Here is a 17247-nt window from a genome sequence, read left to right as displayed (position 1 = left end):
CTTTCTTTCTTTCTTTCTTTCTTTCTTTCTTTCTTTCTTTCTTTCTTTCCTTCCTTCCTTCCTCCCTCCCTCCCTCCCTCCCTCCCTCCCTTCCTTCCTTCCTTCCTTCCTTCCAATTGGGGTTAAGTGACTTGCCCAAGGTCACACGGCTAGTTTTTGTGTTAAGTGTCTGAAGCCGGATTTGAACTCAGGTCTTCCTGACTCCAGGGCCGGTGCTCTATTCACTGCACCACCTAGCGCCCACTCTTTATCATTTCTTACAGTATTCAATCACATTCATACTCCATACCTTGTCCAGCCATTCCCCAACTAATGGTCATCTCACTTTCCAGTTCTTTGCCATTACAAAAAGAGCTTCTATAAATATTTTTGTACATATGAGTTCTTTTACTTTTATTTCTTTGGGATATAGACCTCATAGTGGTATTGTTAGTGTACAAAGGGGTTTGCATAGTTTAATAGCTTTTAGGGAATTTTTTCAAATTGCTTTCCAGAATAATTAGACCAGTTCACTGTTCCACTAATGGAGCATGAGTGTAGCTGTTTTCCCATATCTCCCCGCCCCTCCACCCCAAGCATTTGTCATTTCCCTTTTTTGTCGTCTTAGTCAATCTGTTGAGTGTGAAGTGGTAACTCAGAGTTTTTTCAGTTTTCATTTCTCTAATTATTAGTGACAATATATTTTTGTATGACTCTTGAAAACTTGAATTTCTTCCTTTGAAACATCCTTTTATCATTTGTCAATTAGGGAATGGTTTTTGTTCTTGAAAATTTGTCTCAGTTCCATATATATTTTAGAAATGAAATCTTTATCAAAGAAACTTGCTGAAAACTTTTTTCCCAGTTTCTTGCTTTTATTTTTATTTTAGCTTCACTGGTTTTACCTGTACAAATCTTTTAAATTTTATGTAATCAAAATTATCCATTTTAGCTCTTGTGAACTCCTATGTTTCTTGTTTGGTCATGAGCTCTTCTATGCACAGATCTGTCAGGTAATTTCTCCCATGCTCCACAAATTTGCTTATGATCTCACCATTTATGTCAAAATCATGAATCTATTTGGAGTTTATTTTGGCATATTGTGTGAGATGTTTTTTCTCTTTCTAGTTTCTACCAGATTGCTTACCAGTTTTCCCAACAGTTTTTTATTGACTAATGAGTGCTTACCCTAAAAGTTAATATCTTTAGATTTATCAAATGCTAAGTTACTGTGCCCATTTTTATTGAGTACTTAATCTATTCTACTTACTAACCTCTCTATTTCTTACCCAGTACAAAAATGTTTTGGAGATCATAGCTTTGTGATAGATATAGTTTAATATCTGGTGCTGTTTGTTAGTCCCCCTCTTTCTTCTTTTTTTCCCATTAATTCCCATGATATTTTTGACATTTTGTTTGTTTAGATGAATTTCGTTATTCTTTTCCAGCTCAATAAAGTTCCTTTGGTGGTTTCAGTTGGTATGGTACTGAATAAGTAAATAAATAAATAAATAAGTAGTATTGCCATTTTTTATTATATTGGCTCAGCCTACACATGAGCAATTACTATTTCTCTAATTATTTAGATCTATATTTCCATGAAGAGTGTTTGTGTTAAGTAAACCATCATATCTTATGAAAAAGACATAATAGTTTTGTTTCGTCTTTGCTTGTGCTTATTCCTTCAGTTTCTTTTTCCTGTCTTGTTTCTATAACTAGCATTTCTAGTACAATATTGAATAGTAATGGTGATAATGGATATCATTTATTCATCCCTGATATTGATGGAAAAGCTTCCAGTTTATTCCCATTACAGAAAATGTTTGTTCTCAGTTTAGAGATATATGCTTTTTTTTTTAAAGGAAAGATCCTTTTATTCCTTTCTGGTGTTTTTAACAACTGAATTGTAATTAAAGATATAAACTGTGCAGTCACATGGAAAATTATTAGCAATGTAAGAAAATATTCCGTTGATATCCTTAATGCCTCCTCTAAGCCATGTTACCCTGCCTTATAACAAAAAAGCATAGTTAAGTAAAATGAATCAGTCCATTAGCCATATCTGATAATATGTACCACATCCTAGGTTTATATAATCCATCTTTTCTCCCAAAGAACACAACTGGATTAGGGGGTAGAAATCACAAAGAGTCAAATTTAGATTTAATATAGGAAAGTATTTCTGGCAACTAGAACAGTCCAAAAGTGGAATGGGTGGCTTTGGGAATTAATGAGTTCTAGGACCTGCCCCAGTGTTCTTAGACTAGAATGCCTCCTGTTACATATGTTATAATGGAGATTACTTTTTGGATGAGTTGCTGGGGTTCCTTCCAACACTCCAAAATCTGCAATAAGAAACCTTTCTATGAAGAGGCAGGAGGCATACTATATCTCACCATTAGCCCTATGAAGTTCAGGGTGGTGACAACACCGAGTCAGAATTCTTCTCTTTTATTATTTTTCCTTTTACATTATTGTGGACATTGTGCAAATTGTCCTTATAGTCCTGCTTACTTCACTTTGAATCAGTTCATATAAAACCTTCCTTTTTCTCTGGATTCTTCACTATCATTACTTCTTACAGTTATTTTTCTTTTGATTACTATGAACTTGACAAGCCCTAACAAATATCCTTATTGTTTCCTTCCAAGCAATAAAATTAACTTACATTTCTACATTTACATAATTTATTCAGCCATTCTTCAATTAACCAGCACCTACTTTGATTCTCATACTTTGCTACCACAAGAAGTGTAGCTTTAACTATTTTTGTAATGAAGCTAATTGAAGTAGTGAAATGGAGAGGAGCTTCATCATGGTAGTTTTAATGGATTCTGATAGACTGTCTGCTTTAAACTGTTTTTGTTTTTATTAAATATAATTTCCATTGAATGAAAATCTATTTTCTCTCCCTCCTACCTTGCCATTCCCTAAGTTAAAAAAAAATCTTCTAATAAATACACACGGTCAAGCAAAACAACATTGTCCATACCCAAAACAAATATGTCTCATTCTGTGCTCTGAGCCCATCACCACTCTGGGTCAAGGTGAGCAGCATGTTTTATCATGAGTCTTCTGGAATCATGGTCGGTCATTGCATTGGTCTTCATTTCTAAGTCCTTCACAGGTTTTTGTCTTGACTATGTTGCTGTTGTATAAGTGAGTCTCCTGGTACTTTTAATTTCATTCTGCTGTAGTTTATATATTCTCAAGTTTCTCTGAAATTGCCCCTTTCATCATCCCATATAGCAATATTTCCTCATTTATTTCGCCATTTCCCCAGTTGATGGACAAAGAGTAGTAGTTTTGAATTGTAATGGAGTTCGCTGTACAAAACCTCACCTTAGAGCGAAGCATACAGTGATTACCTCGTTGAAAGTTGGCCAACTTAACTTAGACTGGAAAAGTTCCCTGATTCCTATGAATGGCAGAAAGCAAATTAAGACAAACAGGAAGAGTGAATTCTATATTAATGTAAGCTGTATTCACATGGAGCCTGGAAGGCAATAACCTGATACCACCTACAGGAATGAGGAATTCAGGTTCATCACTCCTTATTTCCAGTACATGAGACTGGGCAACTTGCCTGGAGCCCAGTCTGCTGTTTGAAAAAGCAGAATTATTTCAGAAAAAAAAAATGGGAAATTGCACATAAACTTCATATTTTAGGCAAACTGAAATACTGCAAAATTATTTTTGGAATGTAAAATACATTTGAAAACCTTGTAATATTAAAAGCTAGTTTTTAAAAGACAAGGAATATCATACTGAAGATAGCTATATGGTTGTGGTCAATGCATTCAATACTTGAGGTTACCATTTATGGCTTAGTTTTAATACTTTTGGTGAAATAGAAGTTGGGCTATAAGGATAAAAGAGAGCTTATGTAAGACATAAAAAAATCTCACTATAGATTAAATCCACTTGAAAAATGTAAGATAAGTAGAAATCTTTGATCATTTGTATTGAATTCTCTTAGGTCATTATGCAGATTGTTAGAAGATACTAGGGTCCTACTCTATAACTGCTTTCAAATAATTTGGAAAGTAGAATATATTCATTGTATCATATGTACTTTGAGCCATGTCTCTTTCCTTGGTTTCAGGTTCTTCATCTCTATTCATGAGGGAATGAGACCGAATAGTTACCAATGTTTCTTCTAACACTAACATTGCATGACTGTTCTAAAATTATTACACATTATCTAATAAGTACTCCAAATTTTCAGATATGCAAACAGATCAGCAGTCTTACTGACGTCATAAGATTCCTTCCAATGATGCAAATCTCGTCACATCCATAACTTTGCGTCCTCTGTGATTCTTGTTCTTGGTCTCCAATAAGTTACCAGAGGTCCATTCGGGAGTCCTTCCTAATTTTCTCTTGACATATTAGGCTACATATCTTGACATAAAAGGCTACCCTTTGATTATCCCACACTCTTGCTTTATGACCAGCCTATACTTTTGTTCATAGATGCCTGTGACCCTATCCTTGATATCTGTGTTTCTTTGTGTTTCCTTACCTTTTATGTGTTATAGATTGAAAAAAGAATACAGTATGATAACTAGAAACTGAAAAAACTAGTGTCAGCTATGGGCAAGTCACTGCTTTGGTGCTTGGCATCCACAGATGAAATAAGGCATTATCCCTGCATAAAGGGGCCTGGAATCTGGTTGGAGAAATATGATAGAAAAATATCATTATGATACAAATTAGAAGATGAATGTATAGAGAAGTCCAAACAGAATAATAGAAGCTATTTGAAGTTGTAGGACTCATTTTTCCACTGTTAATTGTCAGGGAAGGCTTTATGGACAATCAGTTATTCAATAAGCATATTAATATAATAAAAGGACCTACTGTGTACTAGGCACTGTGTTAAACTCTGAGAGACAAAGACAAGGGAGGGAACTATTCCAGATATGAGGGATAGTATGTAGATGATAGAGGGAAATAGTTTGAATAAAGAATAGTGTGCTTAACTCATTAAGTTAACATGAATCCAGTCATTAATAGTGGGAGTTCCAGATAAAACATTATGTTGATGCCAGACTGGGGAATGCCTTTCAATATCACCAAGGAGTGTGGAACTTACTGCGCTAGTCATTGGCAAACGCACTGAAGGATTTTGCACAGGAGAGTGATAGGTATAGTACCATCCATTAAGATCATTATTCAAGGACTGGATTGCAATAGGAAAGTCAGGAAACTTTTACGGATGAGATTGCTTTTGTTTTACCTTCCTACTACACTTGCTGAGTTTACATTCTATTTCTTACTTCTCCTCCATTAGAATGTAATCTTCCTGAGGGCTAGTACTGTCTGACTTGTGCATTTGAATCACCCATGCCCAGCACAATGACTGGAACATAGTAGGCACTTAATAAATGTTTGTTGATTGACTTGGTGATTTCCTCTCCCATACTCCATTTATTGAGGCAGCTTTACTGTTAATCATTCACTGGTAATAGTGAAATATATATCTAAAAACTGCTCTTGATGTACTGCTTCAAATTATGGGGGGGGCTCTATTTACTCAAGTTCCCATAGTACTGACTTAAGATACCTAAAATTAGGGGGGAAAACAGATAAAGGTGATGAGCTTCTGAATAGTGCTCTGAGAGTCCACTGTATTCTCATGCCTGAAAGTAGTAGACATTTCGAAGAAAAAACACTGCAGAATGCACTTGTTTTTGTTCTCAGAATTGAAATCTATACACTGCCCCCAGAAGTCTGCCCATTGATTTTCTGCTCTTCAGATAAGTTGCCTTGACCATGACTCATAACAGCATTCCAACCCTTGCCACCTTTGTATTTTATCATATATTTCTCTATGGAGTTGTGTGCTAAATTGTAAATAGATTTGGTTTGCATCTTGTTTGTTGTCATCTTCACTTCTTCCCACTCCTACCCCATCCCCCAGTTTGTAGCACGATGCAGAGATGCTCAATAAAGATGAATTGAATGAAGAAATTGATTTATAGATTGGATTATATTACATAGGATTTATAGATTTAAAATCAGATCTCTCAGTATCCCAAACCCAGTTTGCTGATGTGGAATATCTTCAAGCAACTGATCATTTAAACAAAGCTTTGACTTTTTTTTTTATAGAGGGGGAAGGCAAGGCAATTGGGGTTAAGTGACTTTCCCAAGGTCACATGACTAGCAAGTGTGTCAAGTATCTGAGGTCAGATTTGAACTCAGGTCCTCCTGACTCCAGGGCCGGTGTTCTATTCACTGCACCACCTAGCTGTCCCAAAAGCTTTGACTTCTAAAGATAGCAAAAATATAGTCATACCCTTTGCCTCCCTCTGCCCTATACCCAAAGTACAAAACCAGAAATGGTAGGAACGTGGTAATGAACTATTGAAAAAACATATAGCATATCACATCTACATCCTGCATGCACATATATACCCCATTGCCCATTACTTTTAGGGCATTGTAAAGGAAGGCAGTGTGGTATAATGGAAATAATGCCAGACTAGATGCCACCACTGGGTCCAGCTGTGAGACCTCAGGCAAATTTTAAACTCTTTAGAATCTAGTTTGGAACCAATTTGCAAATTGATGATATTGGGATGAAAGGATCCTCATGGTCCCATCTGACTCCAACATGCTGTGATTTTGACAACACTGATGAATATTGAACTGTAAGTAAGCAGACTATATAGTTCTTGATGAATCATGAAATTTGCATTGTAAAGGATCACAAGTTTTAAGCACAGATATTTTTGCCTAAGTATTCAGCACTGCCAAAAAACTTTTCCAGATGGGCTGCCTGAAGTAAACTTTAACCAGATTTTCTTTTTCCTGATGGGAGTGCTCTCTTCTTGCCATGTGTTTTATTTTTGTTTTGAAAGCTGTGAAATATGACAATGCAGTGATTAATTCTGGCTAAAGACCTGGTTGTTGTGGTTTTTTTTTTCATACCAACAATGGTACAGCATTGGAAGTTATTCCCTTTAATCCTGATTCTTCACTTTTCAGATTTTGTCTTTGGTAACTTTCTGGAAAAAAAATATTTTCTTTGAAAAAAAAAAATGAGTGTCTTGGTTCTGACCAGTGCCACTCGTGGCAATTTTCTAAATTGAGAGCAATTTAGAATGTTGTTGCCCAAAATTACATAATAATCAGTGGCAAAGTTAATTGGACTCTTGATTTCCTAATATGTATACCTTGCTTCAATATTTATTCATACTGATGAAAAGTAACCTATGAACCAAGTGTCTGATTTAAATGAAGAAAGAGTTTTTATGCACACTAGTGTGTTTGTGAGAGGCAGTGCAGGTCAGGAAGGTATTTTATAAAGTAGGTGAAGAGGTGGGTTTTTTTTTCCCCTTAAATATTAGGTTTATAGCACCTTTCATTCAGAAGTATCTGGCAATGGGTGCCATCCTGTGACATGATTTTTATAATATGGAAGAAATGGGAGAATAAAGTGCTTTGGAAATAGAAGAGAGAATTTTTTTGGATTGAAATGAAAGGCAGCTACCTGAACTGGTGTCAGGAACATGGCAGATTCCTTAATTTTGTCATTTGACCAGAGCTGTCACTTGGAACAGGTTTTTTACCTGGGGCAGATTCAGTTGGGACGTCACTAAGGACAGTTCTACCTTCGATATGCATATTGATTCTTGCAGATGTGAGATCTCATCCCTGATTGGCAGCCCTTGTACGATCAAGTGGCAAGATGCAAGGATGGTAGTTGAGGGAGTGAAGACACATACCTTCCTGAAAAAAAAAAGAAGTACTCACCTTACCTGAAAAGTGTGTCTGCTTCTCCCCTCTGAGTGGATGCCCCCTTTCCCTTCAACTAGTTATAACTCTGCCTTTTGTCTACCCTTTGAGAATAAAGTATATTCCATCAGTGGATATTCTAAACCTTCCCATCCTCAGTCTTTCTCCCCCAACCCTCAGCTTTTGGACATGATTTTAGACAGAAGGAAAAAATGAGAATTAAACATAAAGCAGGACAAACATTTTTCTTGATTTTCTTGTCAGAACTGTAGATGTGGTGAACATGGGTTATGAAATATGTGACAGGGTAAAATATTTCCATACTTGAAGTATTTTCTTATATGTCAGTGATCTATGAGCTCATCGATGTGGTTACTCTCCATCGGTATAGAGCACAGTCCTCGTCTCATGCAATTCTCATCCATTTTCTCCCATAAATCCTCCAAAGAAGATATATTGAATATACTAAAATGCCTTCTAGATTTTTTAAAAACTTTTCCTGGATATTGTAGCAATACCAGGAATGTATAGATAATTTTTTTCTTTCTTTTCTTTTCTTTTTTTTTTTTTTTGCTTTTTGGAGGGGGGGAATACTGGGCAATTGGGTTTAAGTGACTTGCCGAAGGTCACATGGCTAGCAAGTGTCTCAGGTCAGATTTGAACTCAGGTCCTCCTGACTCCAGGACCGGTTCTCTATTCACTGCGCCACCTAGCCACCCCGCAATATCCATTTTTGCTACATATTTTTCTATGGGGACAGAGGGAAGAGTATTAACAATGAAAGGAATTTTAATTGTAGGTCAAAAATCTTTTCAAGTTTGGAGAACATTGGTATATGAGTCAGCATGATGGACTTATAGATCTATATTTCTATCCCTAGTCATTCTCCTGAGTATCAATTCGATGCCACTAGCTTCCTGTTGAACATTTCCCATTGAATGTCCCATAGGCATCTCCAACTCAACATGGCCCCAAAAGAATTCATCTTCCCGCCCAAACCTATACTTCTTCCCAGCTTCCCTTTTTCTATTGAGGTCACCACCATGGTTTCAGTTACCTAGGTTTACAATCTCAAGAGCCACCTTTTGACTCTTACCTCTCTACAGCCCTCCCATCTAGATGTCTACTTCACCCCTTCCCTTTTCTCCTGTTATAAGCTCCCTAGTCAAACCTTCATCACCTCTTGCCTCTGACATTCTAAAAGCCCTCTAATTGGTTTCCTTGCTTCCGATTGCTCCCTTTGTCAATTCATCTTCCAAACAGCTGCTAAAGTAATATTCTTAAAGTATATACCCAACCATGCAACTCCCTTAACTCAAAAAGCTTTTGTAACTTTCTATTGCCTCTAGGATTAAAAAATGAACTCCACTGTTGGGCATTTAAAGCCCTTCCCAATCTGCCTCCACCCTATCCTTAGAGGTTTTTTTATAAGTTATTCCCCTTTGCTCACTCTACATTCCAGCTAAACCAGCTGACTGGCTGTTCCTTGTAAATAGCTCCTTTCTCTGTACTTTTGCATAGGATATCCCTCATGCCTGGGATGTATTATTTCCTAACCTCTGTCTCCTAGAATCCCTTTCTTCCTTAAAGGTCATCTCAGACACCACGTCCTACATGAGTCATTTTCTCTGATGCCCCCAATTGCTAGAACACCTCTTGAAATTACTTTGTGTTACTAATTTGTTCATGTGTTTTGTTTTTCCCAACAGAATATAAGCTCCTTAGGAGCAAAGACTTAATTTTTTTTGTCTTCTTTTATCTAAGAACTAGTACCATTCTTGTAAGAAAGCTTATTGATTGATTGATTAAATGGGGGGAAAAAAGAAAGCAGTCTTATGGAAAAGGTCACATATAAAGATCTCAGAAATACCGAGACAGGTTGAATTCAATAAACATATACACAATCACACAGTACTTTTAATAGAAAGCTCACAAAAATATCGTTTACCTGTACAGCAAACACAAATTTATGTATTTGCCAAAAATTGTAATTGTTTGGATTGAAGTGATATGATAAGATAAATCAAATTAGAAAAAGTATAAACTTGTACCACTTTAAGAAAGGTTGCCTGTAATTAATGTTCTAGTTATTAAATCCTTTCATTTGATATTGAATTGTAGAATGCCATGCTGTGCTTATAGATGTCCCTAAATGCAAAGCCTGATTAGACATTACTTACTTATGTGCTTGTATAACAGACATTTGTTGTTTTTATTTTTTTTTCAGTTTTAGTAATACGACCCCAATAATGTTTGGTTTGGGAAGCTAGATTTAGATAAATGTTCGAGTCGAATTTGACCCATTACTGCTCCTGAAAGATTCATTATCCTGATTTAGTTGCCTCACTCATTAATCTTTTTCTCAGTGACAGCATTTGGCATGCCTTAGCACTTTTAAACAAATGGACTTTTCTAGAAGGCTATTAACTTGAAACTTTTCTGAGAAAAATTAAATATAAATAAGACCAGTATATTTAAAGTACAACTCCTTAATCTGTTTCATTATACAAATGATCTCTAATTCCTTCAGGACCCCAGTATGTTATCCAGTGAAGGATCTTGCATCCTGGCATAGAACTAACTGCCTTAAGACTTAGCATTAGCTCACTAGGGTTAGTGTTACACCCATCTACTTAAAGCCCAATAGCTTAGTTGTAGGTATTAACCTCTGTGACTAATGCAAGCATCTAAATTACCTCAAAACCACTTAGAAATCTCTTAAGCAGACCTATGAATTTGGTGGGATCCAGACTGGCAGCGTCATGCTACTTCTGATTATAATTGTCAAGAATGCATATGTCATTGAACATATACCACAGTGTCATCATTGCCCAGCTTTTTAATTTTTCTGCATCCCCCAAATTCAGGTCATCATCCTCATTAGCCTTATATAGGGCTTTAAAAATTTTTTAATGCTACCACAGAAATTTATCACCTCGAGTTAGGAAGACCTGAGTTCAAATTCAGACTCAGATACTTACTAGTTGGGTAATCATGGGCAAGTCACTTAAGCTCTCTTTACCTGAGTTTAATCACCTGTAAAATGGGGGTCATTGAAGGATTAAAAGAGATAATATTTGTAAAGTGCTCAGTATAGTGCCTGCACATACGTAGTAGGCACTCTGTAAATGTTTATTCTCTTCCTTTTTCCTTCTCCTTCCCTCCTCCTCCACAACCTGCCAATATTGAATAATAACTGCAGAGACCTCCCTTATAAACCTTCAGATGCATTATGCTCTCTGACGATAGCACCAATAGTGTGTCAGTCCCACTTAATTTTTATATAGGCATGGCACTGATGTTTTCCATGTTGTTTATGATATTCTGTGATACTTCCTGTCTCATTTGTTCCATTTTTTGGGGGGATTGGTCCTGTGATTTTACTAGTGAAGGAAACTCTGCCATGAGAAAATTTGTCTATCTGTTCAGATTAGCAGCTGGTGTCGGAACAAAGGTGTTAAACTCACAGTTGGCAAAACTCTGGATGCAGCCCAAATCAAATTAAAATACAATTTGGAAATGTTTAACAGTATAAAATAATAGCTAACATTTATATAGCACCTACTATGTGATAAGTGCTTCATGATTATTATCTCATTTGATCATCACAACAACCCTAGGATGTAGGTGCTATTATTACTTTAATTTTAAAGATGTGGAAACTGAGGCAAATGGGGTGAAATGACTTGCCTAGAGTCATACAGCCAGTAAGTGTCTGAGGCCAGATTTGAACTCATGAAGACGAGTCTTCCTGCTACCCAGTAAGGGAAAGACTCCTTGCTTAAATAGGTATGCTGACTGACTCTTCATTGCTTAATTATTTTAATATACTCATATACATATACATAACATACAGATATGTATATGTGTCTGTACACATACATTTAGGGTTATAGAGAGTGATAGAGGACATTTTGCTAAATTAGCTTATACATTATAAAGTGTTAATTTATCATAAATATTAAAATAACTTTTCTAATAACAACAGCCAGGCACTGTACTTGTACTTTACAAATATGATCTCATTTCATTGTCACACCAACTCCTTGAGGTAGGTTCTGTTATTTTCAGTTGAGGAAACTGAAGCAAACAGAAGGTAAGTGATTCTACCACAACTGATAAGTGCCTAAGGCTGGATTTGATCTCAAGTCTTCCTGATTTCAGGCCCAGGAATATACTGCCTTAAGAAAAAATTGCAAAACTTACCTGACAATTTTCTGTCTTTATTTCATATGAATGAATGAAGAAACAAATGGGGGAAAAACATCTATTAAAGGCACACTGTGTACGAAATGTGTGCTAGGGTTTCATAGCAAAAAAATGAGATGCCAAGTCCCTTCTCTCAAGAAACTTACATTCTAACTGAGGGAGAGAACACGTGTAAAAGAATTCAGTTTCAGGACAGATAGAATGGAAGGGGCAAGAGGAAGAGCAAGACCCAGGGGTCCTTAAGGTGCATTAACTTGCTGTTTGTCCTTTGTTCTCCAAGAGGACCATGACATCAGGGTGCATTAGTATACCTGGATGACAGTGCTTACAGGTCTGGAGGGCAAATGGCAAGGCTTAGCAATCCTCCTCCTCCTGAAGGTTTGTAATTTTTGACTTCCAGGTCACCCAGTATGAACAGCAATGGTATAAACTGTGTGGTCAGCTACCTCACAGGGTCTAAGCTTGTAGAGAAGGGTGGTGAGGGGAAGTGAGGGGGCCAGAGAGAGTGAAGAGAATTCAAGGAGAAAAGGTGCCTCCCACTTTATTTCTTCCTGGCTGCTTGATAGTTTCTCTTCACTCCATGCATTGAATATAAGACTTTGTTCTATTTTGGCATAATTTTTTTTTCATTGACTTAACTTTTACTGAAATAGCTGCTGAAGTGTGAGTATTTGATTGACAAGAACATATACAGCATTTGCTTTAGTTCAGATCAGACATTCTGTGTCACAGCCAGGAAACACGTGCCCCAACACTCCCCCTGGCCCCAAATTCTTCTGGCCATATTTAAACTTATGAAGCTAAAACAAATCTGACCTTATTTTTAAAAGGTTGGATTTTTTTGAGAAGTGAAAGGGGAGGGAGGGTGAAGTTTGCTTTTATAGTATAAACTATTCCATCTTTTTTCATCGAACTGAAATCCTTCTAAACTTTTAAAATAATGCAGACCACATTTCTTTCATTTCATTTTCAACCCCTGACTCTTCCATCAAAAAAAAAAAAAAAAGAAACAGTGTGCTTGATGCCAAATTGGTACCAGGATAAACAGCAGCACATAGAAACATGTAAAGGATCCTATGCTCTGTTTGATGCATTTTGTGAGAGTTTGGGTTGGTTCTTAACAAATGGAAATTAGGTGATTTCAGTCTACACAAAAATGTTGAATCAGATACAACTTCATCTCTGTGAGCTTCACATACACTTGACTATTTCAAATTCTTAAATGATGTGATTTTTTTTGGGGAGTGGGGAAGGCAAGACAACTGGGGTTAAGTGACTTACCCAAGGTCACACAGCTAGTAAGTGCCAAGTGTGTGAGGTCACATTTGAACTCAGGTCCTCCTGACTCCAGGGCTGGTGCTCAATTCACTGTGCCACCTACCTGCCCCCAATGATCTGATTTTTTAAAAAAGCAATAATACACAAATGGAAAGAATGACAAAAAGGGGAAATATTGCTTTATAATGGCAATCACCTGGAACTTGGCCAGGAAGAGAAAAAGAAAAGAGAGGAGTAAATACTCCTTCCTTCTTTGTCTCAGAGTCTGGAGACTGTGACTGTGAAACATACATATATACATATATACACACACATGCAGATATATAATATGTATGTATATGTATATATACATATGTACAGGCAGACTTGGCTAATGTTTTGTGGAACTGGGTTGTTTTTAAATTCTTTTATACATGAGATAATTAAATGGATGGTAGAGTATATTTGGAAATGAAAGTAATGTAAAAATAAGATAGCGATAAAATTAAACAGAAACCACATCACACACCGCTTGAATCTCCTAGGATGTTTTCTGGAACAGACCTGCGAGTTCCCTGCATATCCCTGTGTGTTTGGAAAATCCCTATTTCGATGCAGTTTTTCCCCTGCTAAGAAAGAGAGAGTCTTGATGAATTATGTGAGGCATTTGCTTTGCCCAGGGCCACACAGGCAGTGTATATTAGAGGTGGTACTTGTACCTAGATCTTCCTGCCTCAAAGCTCGCTCTCTATCCTCTATTCTAGCTTACATTCTGTGTTAAATACACATTACTTTCTTTCTCTTTTAAAATAATGTTATGGTGGCAGCTAGGTGGCACAGTGAATAGAGTGTTGGCCCTGGAGTCAGGAGGACCTGAGTTCAAATGTGGCCTCAGACACTTAACATACTTACTAGCCGTGTGACTTTGAGCAAGTCACTTAGCCCCAGTTGCCCTCCAAAAAAAAAGGCAAAAAATAATAATGTTATGACTAATATGGAAATGCTTTACATGATTATGCATATATAACTTATATCAAATTGCCTATCATCTGAGGGGAGGGAGAAAATTTGGAATGCAAAATTTCATTTTAAAAAATTAATGTTTAAAATTTTCTTTACATGTAATTGGAAAAAATGTTGTTTAAAAGAAAAATATATACATATGTGTATGTTTTAATATATTTTATGTATTGTATATAAATATATTGTAAAATTAATACATATTTTAAAAACAGAGGGCTAAAGTAGTATAATGGCCAGAGGGCAAGTCTTGGGGAAAGAAGACCAGGTGCAGGTCCTGCCTTTGACCCATTCAGGCTCTGTAACCCTGGGCAAGTCATTTAATCACTTCTAGTAAATCTCTAAGAATGCAGATTTCAAAAGAAGCTTCTGATGGTGGCGGGTGAATGAATTTCTATTTCCATGTGTTGATGAAATCACAGATCTGGACCTAAACTATTTATTTATTCATTAATTTATTTTGCTTCTGGACCATAATCATCTTGCCATTCAGACTATGGAAACTGACAAGTATTTATCAAGCATTTAATTTGTACATAGGAAACATCATAGGGAAAAAGAGATAGAAACCACAGCCTTTGCACTAGGGAAGTTTACATTCTAAAACTATCTTATCCCTATTTTAAGGAAATGGATGGTGTGAGTAGTTTAAGTTAATTTGTAAGACTATGGGATTTTGAATGTGTGTTTAAAAATACTGGTCTTTTTGTGGATTTCCTCAAACAAGCAAAATATCCATTGTTGTTAACTCCAATTGTGTCTTGAGTAGAAGAGATTATGCCAAAGGTCTTCTCCCCTGCCATTCTCAAGGAAAATGAATTTACCTCATGATGTGGTGAAAGCTGAAAGTCCAAATATACTTTATGTGGTTTATTGTGTGGTTTTTATTTTTATTTTTTTTTTTGCTTGCTTTATTCTGCCCTTCACTTACTCTCCTCTTCTTGTTTCCTTATCCCTCTCTCTTTAAAGAGTGGCAAATATACAGCAGCAGTTGGCCTTGCTGGATAATGAGTCATGGCCAGGAATAGCAGAGGCAGACAGGGACCGCCTTCAGCTCATTAAAGAAAAGGAAGCGCTTCTCCAGGAACTGCAGCTCATCAGCCAGCAGAGACGGTCTCCAGAAGACATTGCCCGCTTGGAAGAGGAGAAGAGGCGTTTGGAGGAAGAGATTCAGAGGGCTAGAGCTACATCTGCACATGGGGCCACAGAAAGGTTTGGTCATAATAATGCTGCTTTGGGGGTTGGTTTGGTTGGGTTTTTTTTCCCCAGAAGGTGGGTGGGGAGTGGTACTATGCAGTTGTGCAACTAACACTTCACTTTTATTGTGAACAAACAAACAAAACCCCCAAAACTTTAATACAGAAAAACTACCTGTATCTTTGGGTGTTTCTCTTTGGGTCAAGGAAAGAAATGGGAAATGGAAAAATATGTAATAAACTGTTACTAGAAAGACTCTGTGTTCCTGGGACCCCAGGCTCATCTTCTGAGAAGGGAGCAGGTAAGAGAAGAGTAGCCAGGCAAGAGAAAGAGAAAAAAAAGGTAATTGAGGATAACCCTAAAGCCAGAAGGTGGACAAAATGGACTCATGTGCCAACAGTTGCTGACCCTTAGTTCAAACTAGACAATTACTTGTTTTTGCACAGATTGCAGACCTAATGTTCATTGGTATAAGGAACTCCCAAGGAAAAAAGTCTCTCTTCTAGCAAATAAGCACCTCCTCTTAAGGTCTTATAAATTTGCCTGGAGATGCTTGAGAGGTTTAGTGACTTGCCCACAATCATATAGCCCGTGTGTGTGTGTGTGTGTGTGTGTGTGTGTGTGAGAGAGAGAGAGAGAGAGACAGAGACAGAGACAGAGAGAGAAGAGATGCTGTAGTAGATAGATAGGTTTTATTTGGATTTAAATGGATTCATTTCCAGAAATACCTGAGTAAGAATCCCTCTTCAGATTTTTACTAGCCATGTGACCCTGGGTGAGTCTTTTAACCTCTTTAGACCTCTGTTTCTTCAACTATAAAATTAGAAAGTTGGACTCATACTCTAGGGTTCATTTCAACTCTATATAGGTCTATAATCCTACGAACTCAGGTCTTCTTACCTCTGGGCCAGCCCTATCTACTACACTTCATAGATGGGCAAAGTGGGCAATACTGCCCTCCTGGGGGCTGCTGGAATGATCCAGGGGGGCAGTAGTAGCCTCCTGTGCAATTGGGGGCATTAAATAAAAATAAGGGGGCAGTGGAAGCAAAGGAAAAAACAGAAGATAAGAAAATTTTGAAAAACCATTTGTACATGTTTGATCTTTTGCTCCAGAGTTAAAGTCATGGTGATTACATTATTTTTCAAATAAACACACAAAATGCAAATTATAACTGATCAGTGGTCAAGTCACAGACAGGGCTTAACAAGCAAGTGTTGGCAGATGAGCAAGTTGGGCCTTGTCAGGAAGTCTGGCATGCATCAGCAGAAATATGTGCTTGTAATGCTATGCTATGCTATGCTATATGGTAACATATAATAACATAATAAATATAAATATAATATTATGGCACTTATATGTCATAATACATTAAATATTGTATTATTTATTATTTTAACATGATATATTGATATATTATACATCAATTATAAAATATTAAACTTATATAAAATCATATAATGATTATTAATATAATATATAAGATATATCATTGTATATAACATATATAATATATAGCATATAAAATACTATACTATATGGTAATGATGCAATATTGTATCATCAAAACCCACAATTTGCAATAAATTATAAAATTTAAGATGCATTATTTTTTAAAAAAATATTTTATTTTATTTTTTGAAATGACACAAAATTGGCAAAAAAAAACTGCTATAAAAAAGAGTAGATTTCCAGGGGATCACTGAGTAATTTTTTTTTAAAGGGGGCAGTGTGCCAAATAAGTTTGGGAATCTCCGCACAACACTATGGTGATTGTCTCTGTTATCCCCATATTATAGATGAGGAAACTAAGGGTCTGAGCATGATGTACGGAAGTAT

At 36.5% G+C, this 17247-nt stretch overlaps 1 protein-coding gene across 6 annotated transcripts in view; it reads left to right on the top strand.

Moving 5' to 3' along the window:
- WWC3 (WWC family member 3) overlaps positions 1 to 17247 on the top strand; it is a 220977-nt gene that overhangs the window by 157773 nt on the left and 45957 nt on the right. For all 6 annotated transcript variants that reach the window (XM_069066930.1, XM_069066929.1, XM_069066932.1 and 3 more), the window contains exon 9: positions 15181 to 15423. In XM_069066930.1, coding sequence (XP_068923031.1) covers positions 15181 to 15423 — 243 coding nt within the window. The remainder of the gene's footprint in view (positions 1 to 15180; positions 15424 to 17247) is intronic.

This window comes from Petaurus breviceps, unplaced genomic scaffold (genome assembly GCF_028583685.1).
Source record: "Petaurus breviceps papuanus isolate PSGF00001 unplaced genomic scaffold, PetGlider_PUasm1.0 90731, whole genome shotgun sequence".
NCBI classification, from domain to species: domain Eukaryota; kingdom Metazoa; phylum Chordata; class Mammalia; order Diprotodontia; family Petauridae; genus Petaurus; species Petaurus breviceps.
The sequence above is the reverse complement of the archived record's forward strand: the minus strand, read 5'-3'. Positions and strand labels throughout refer to the sequence as shown.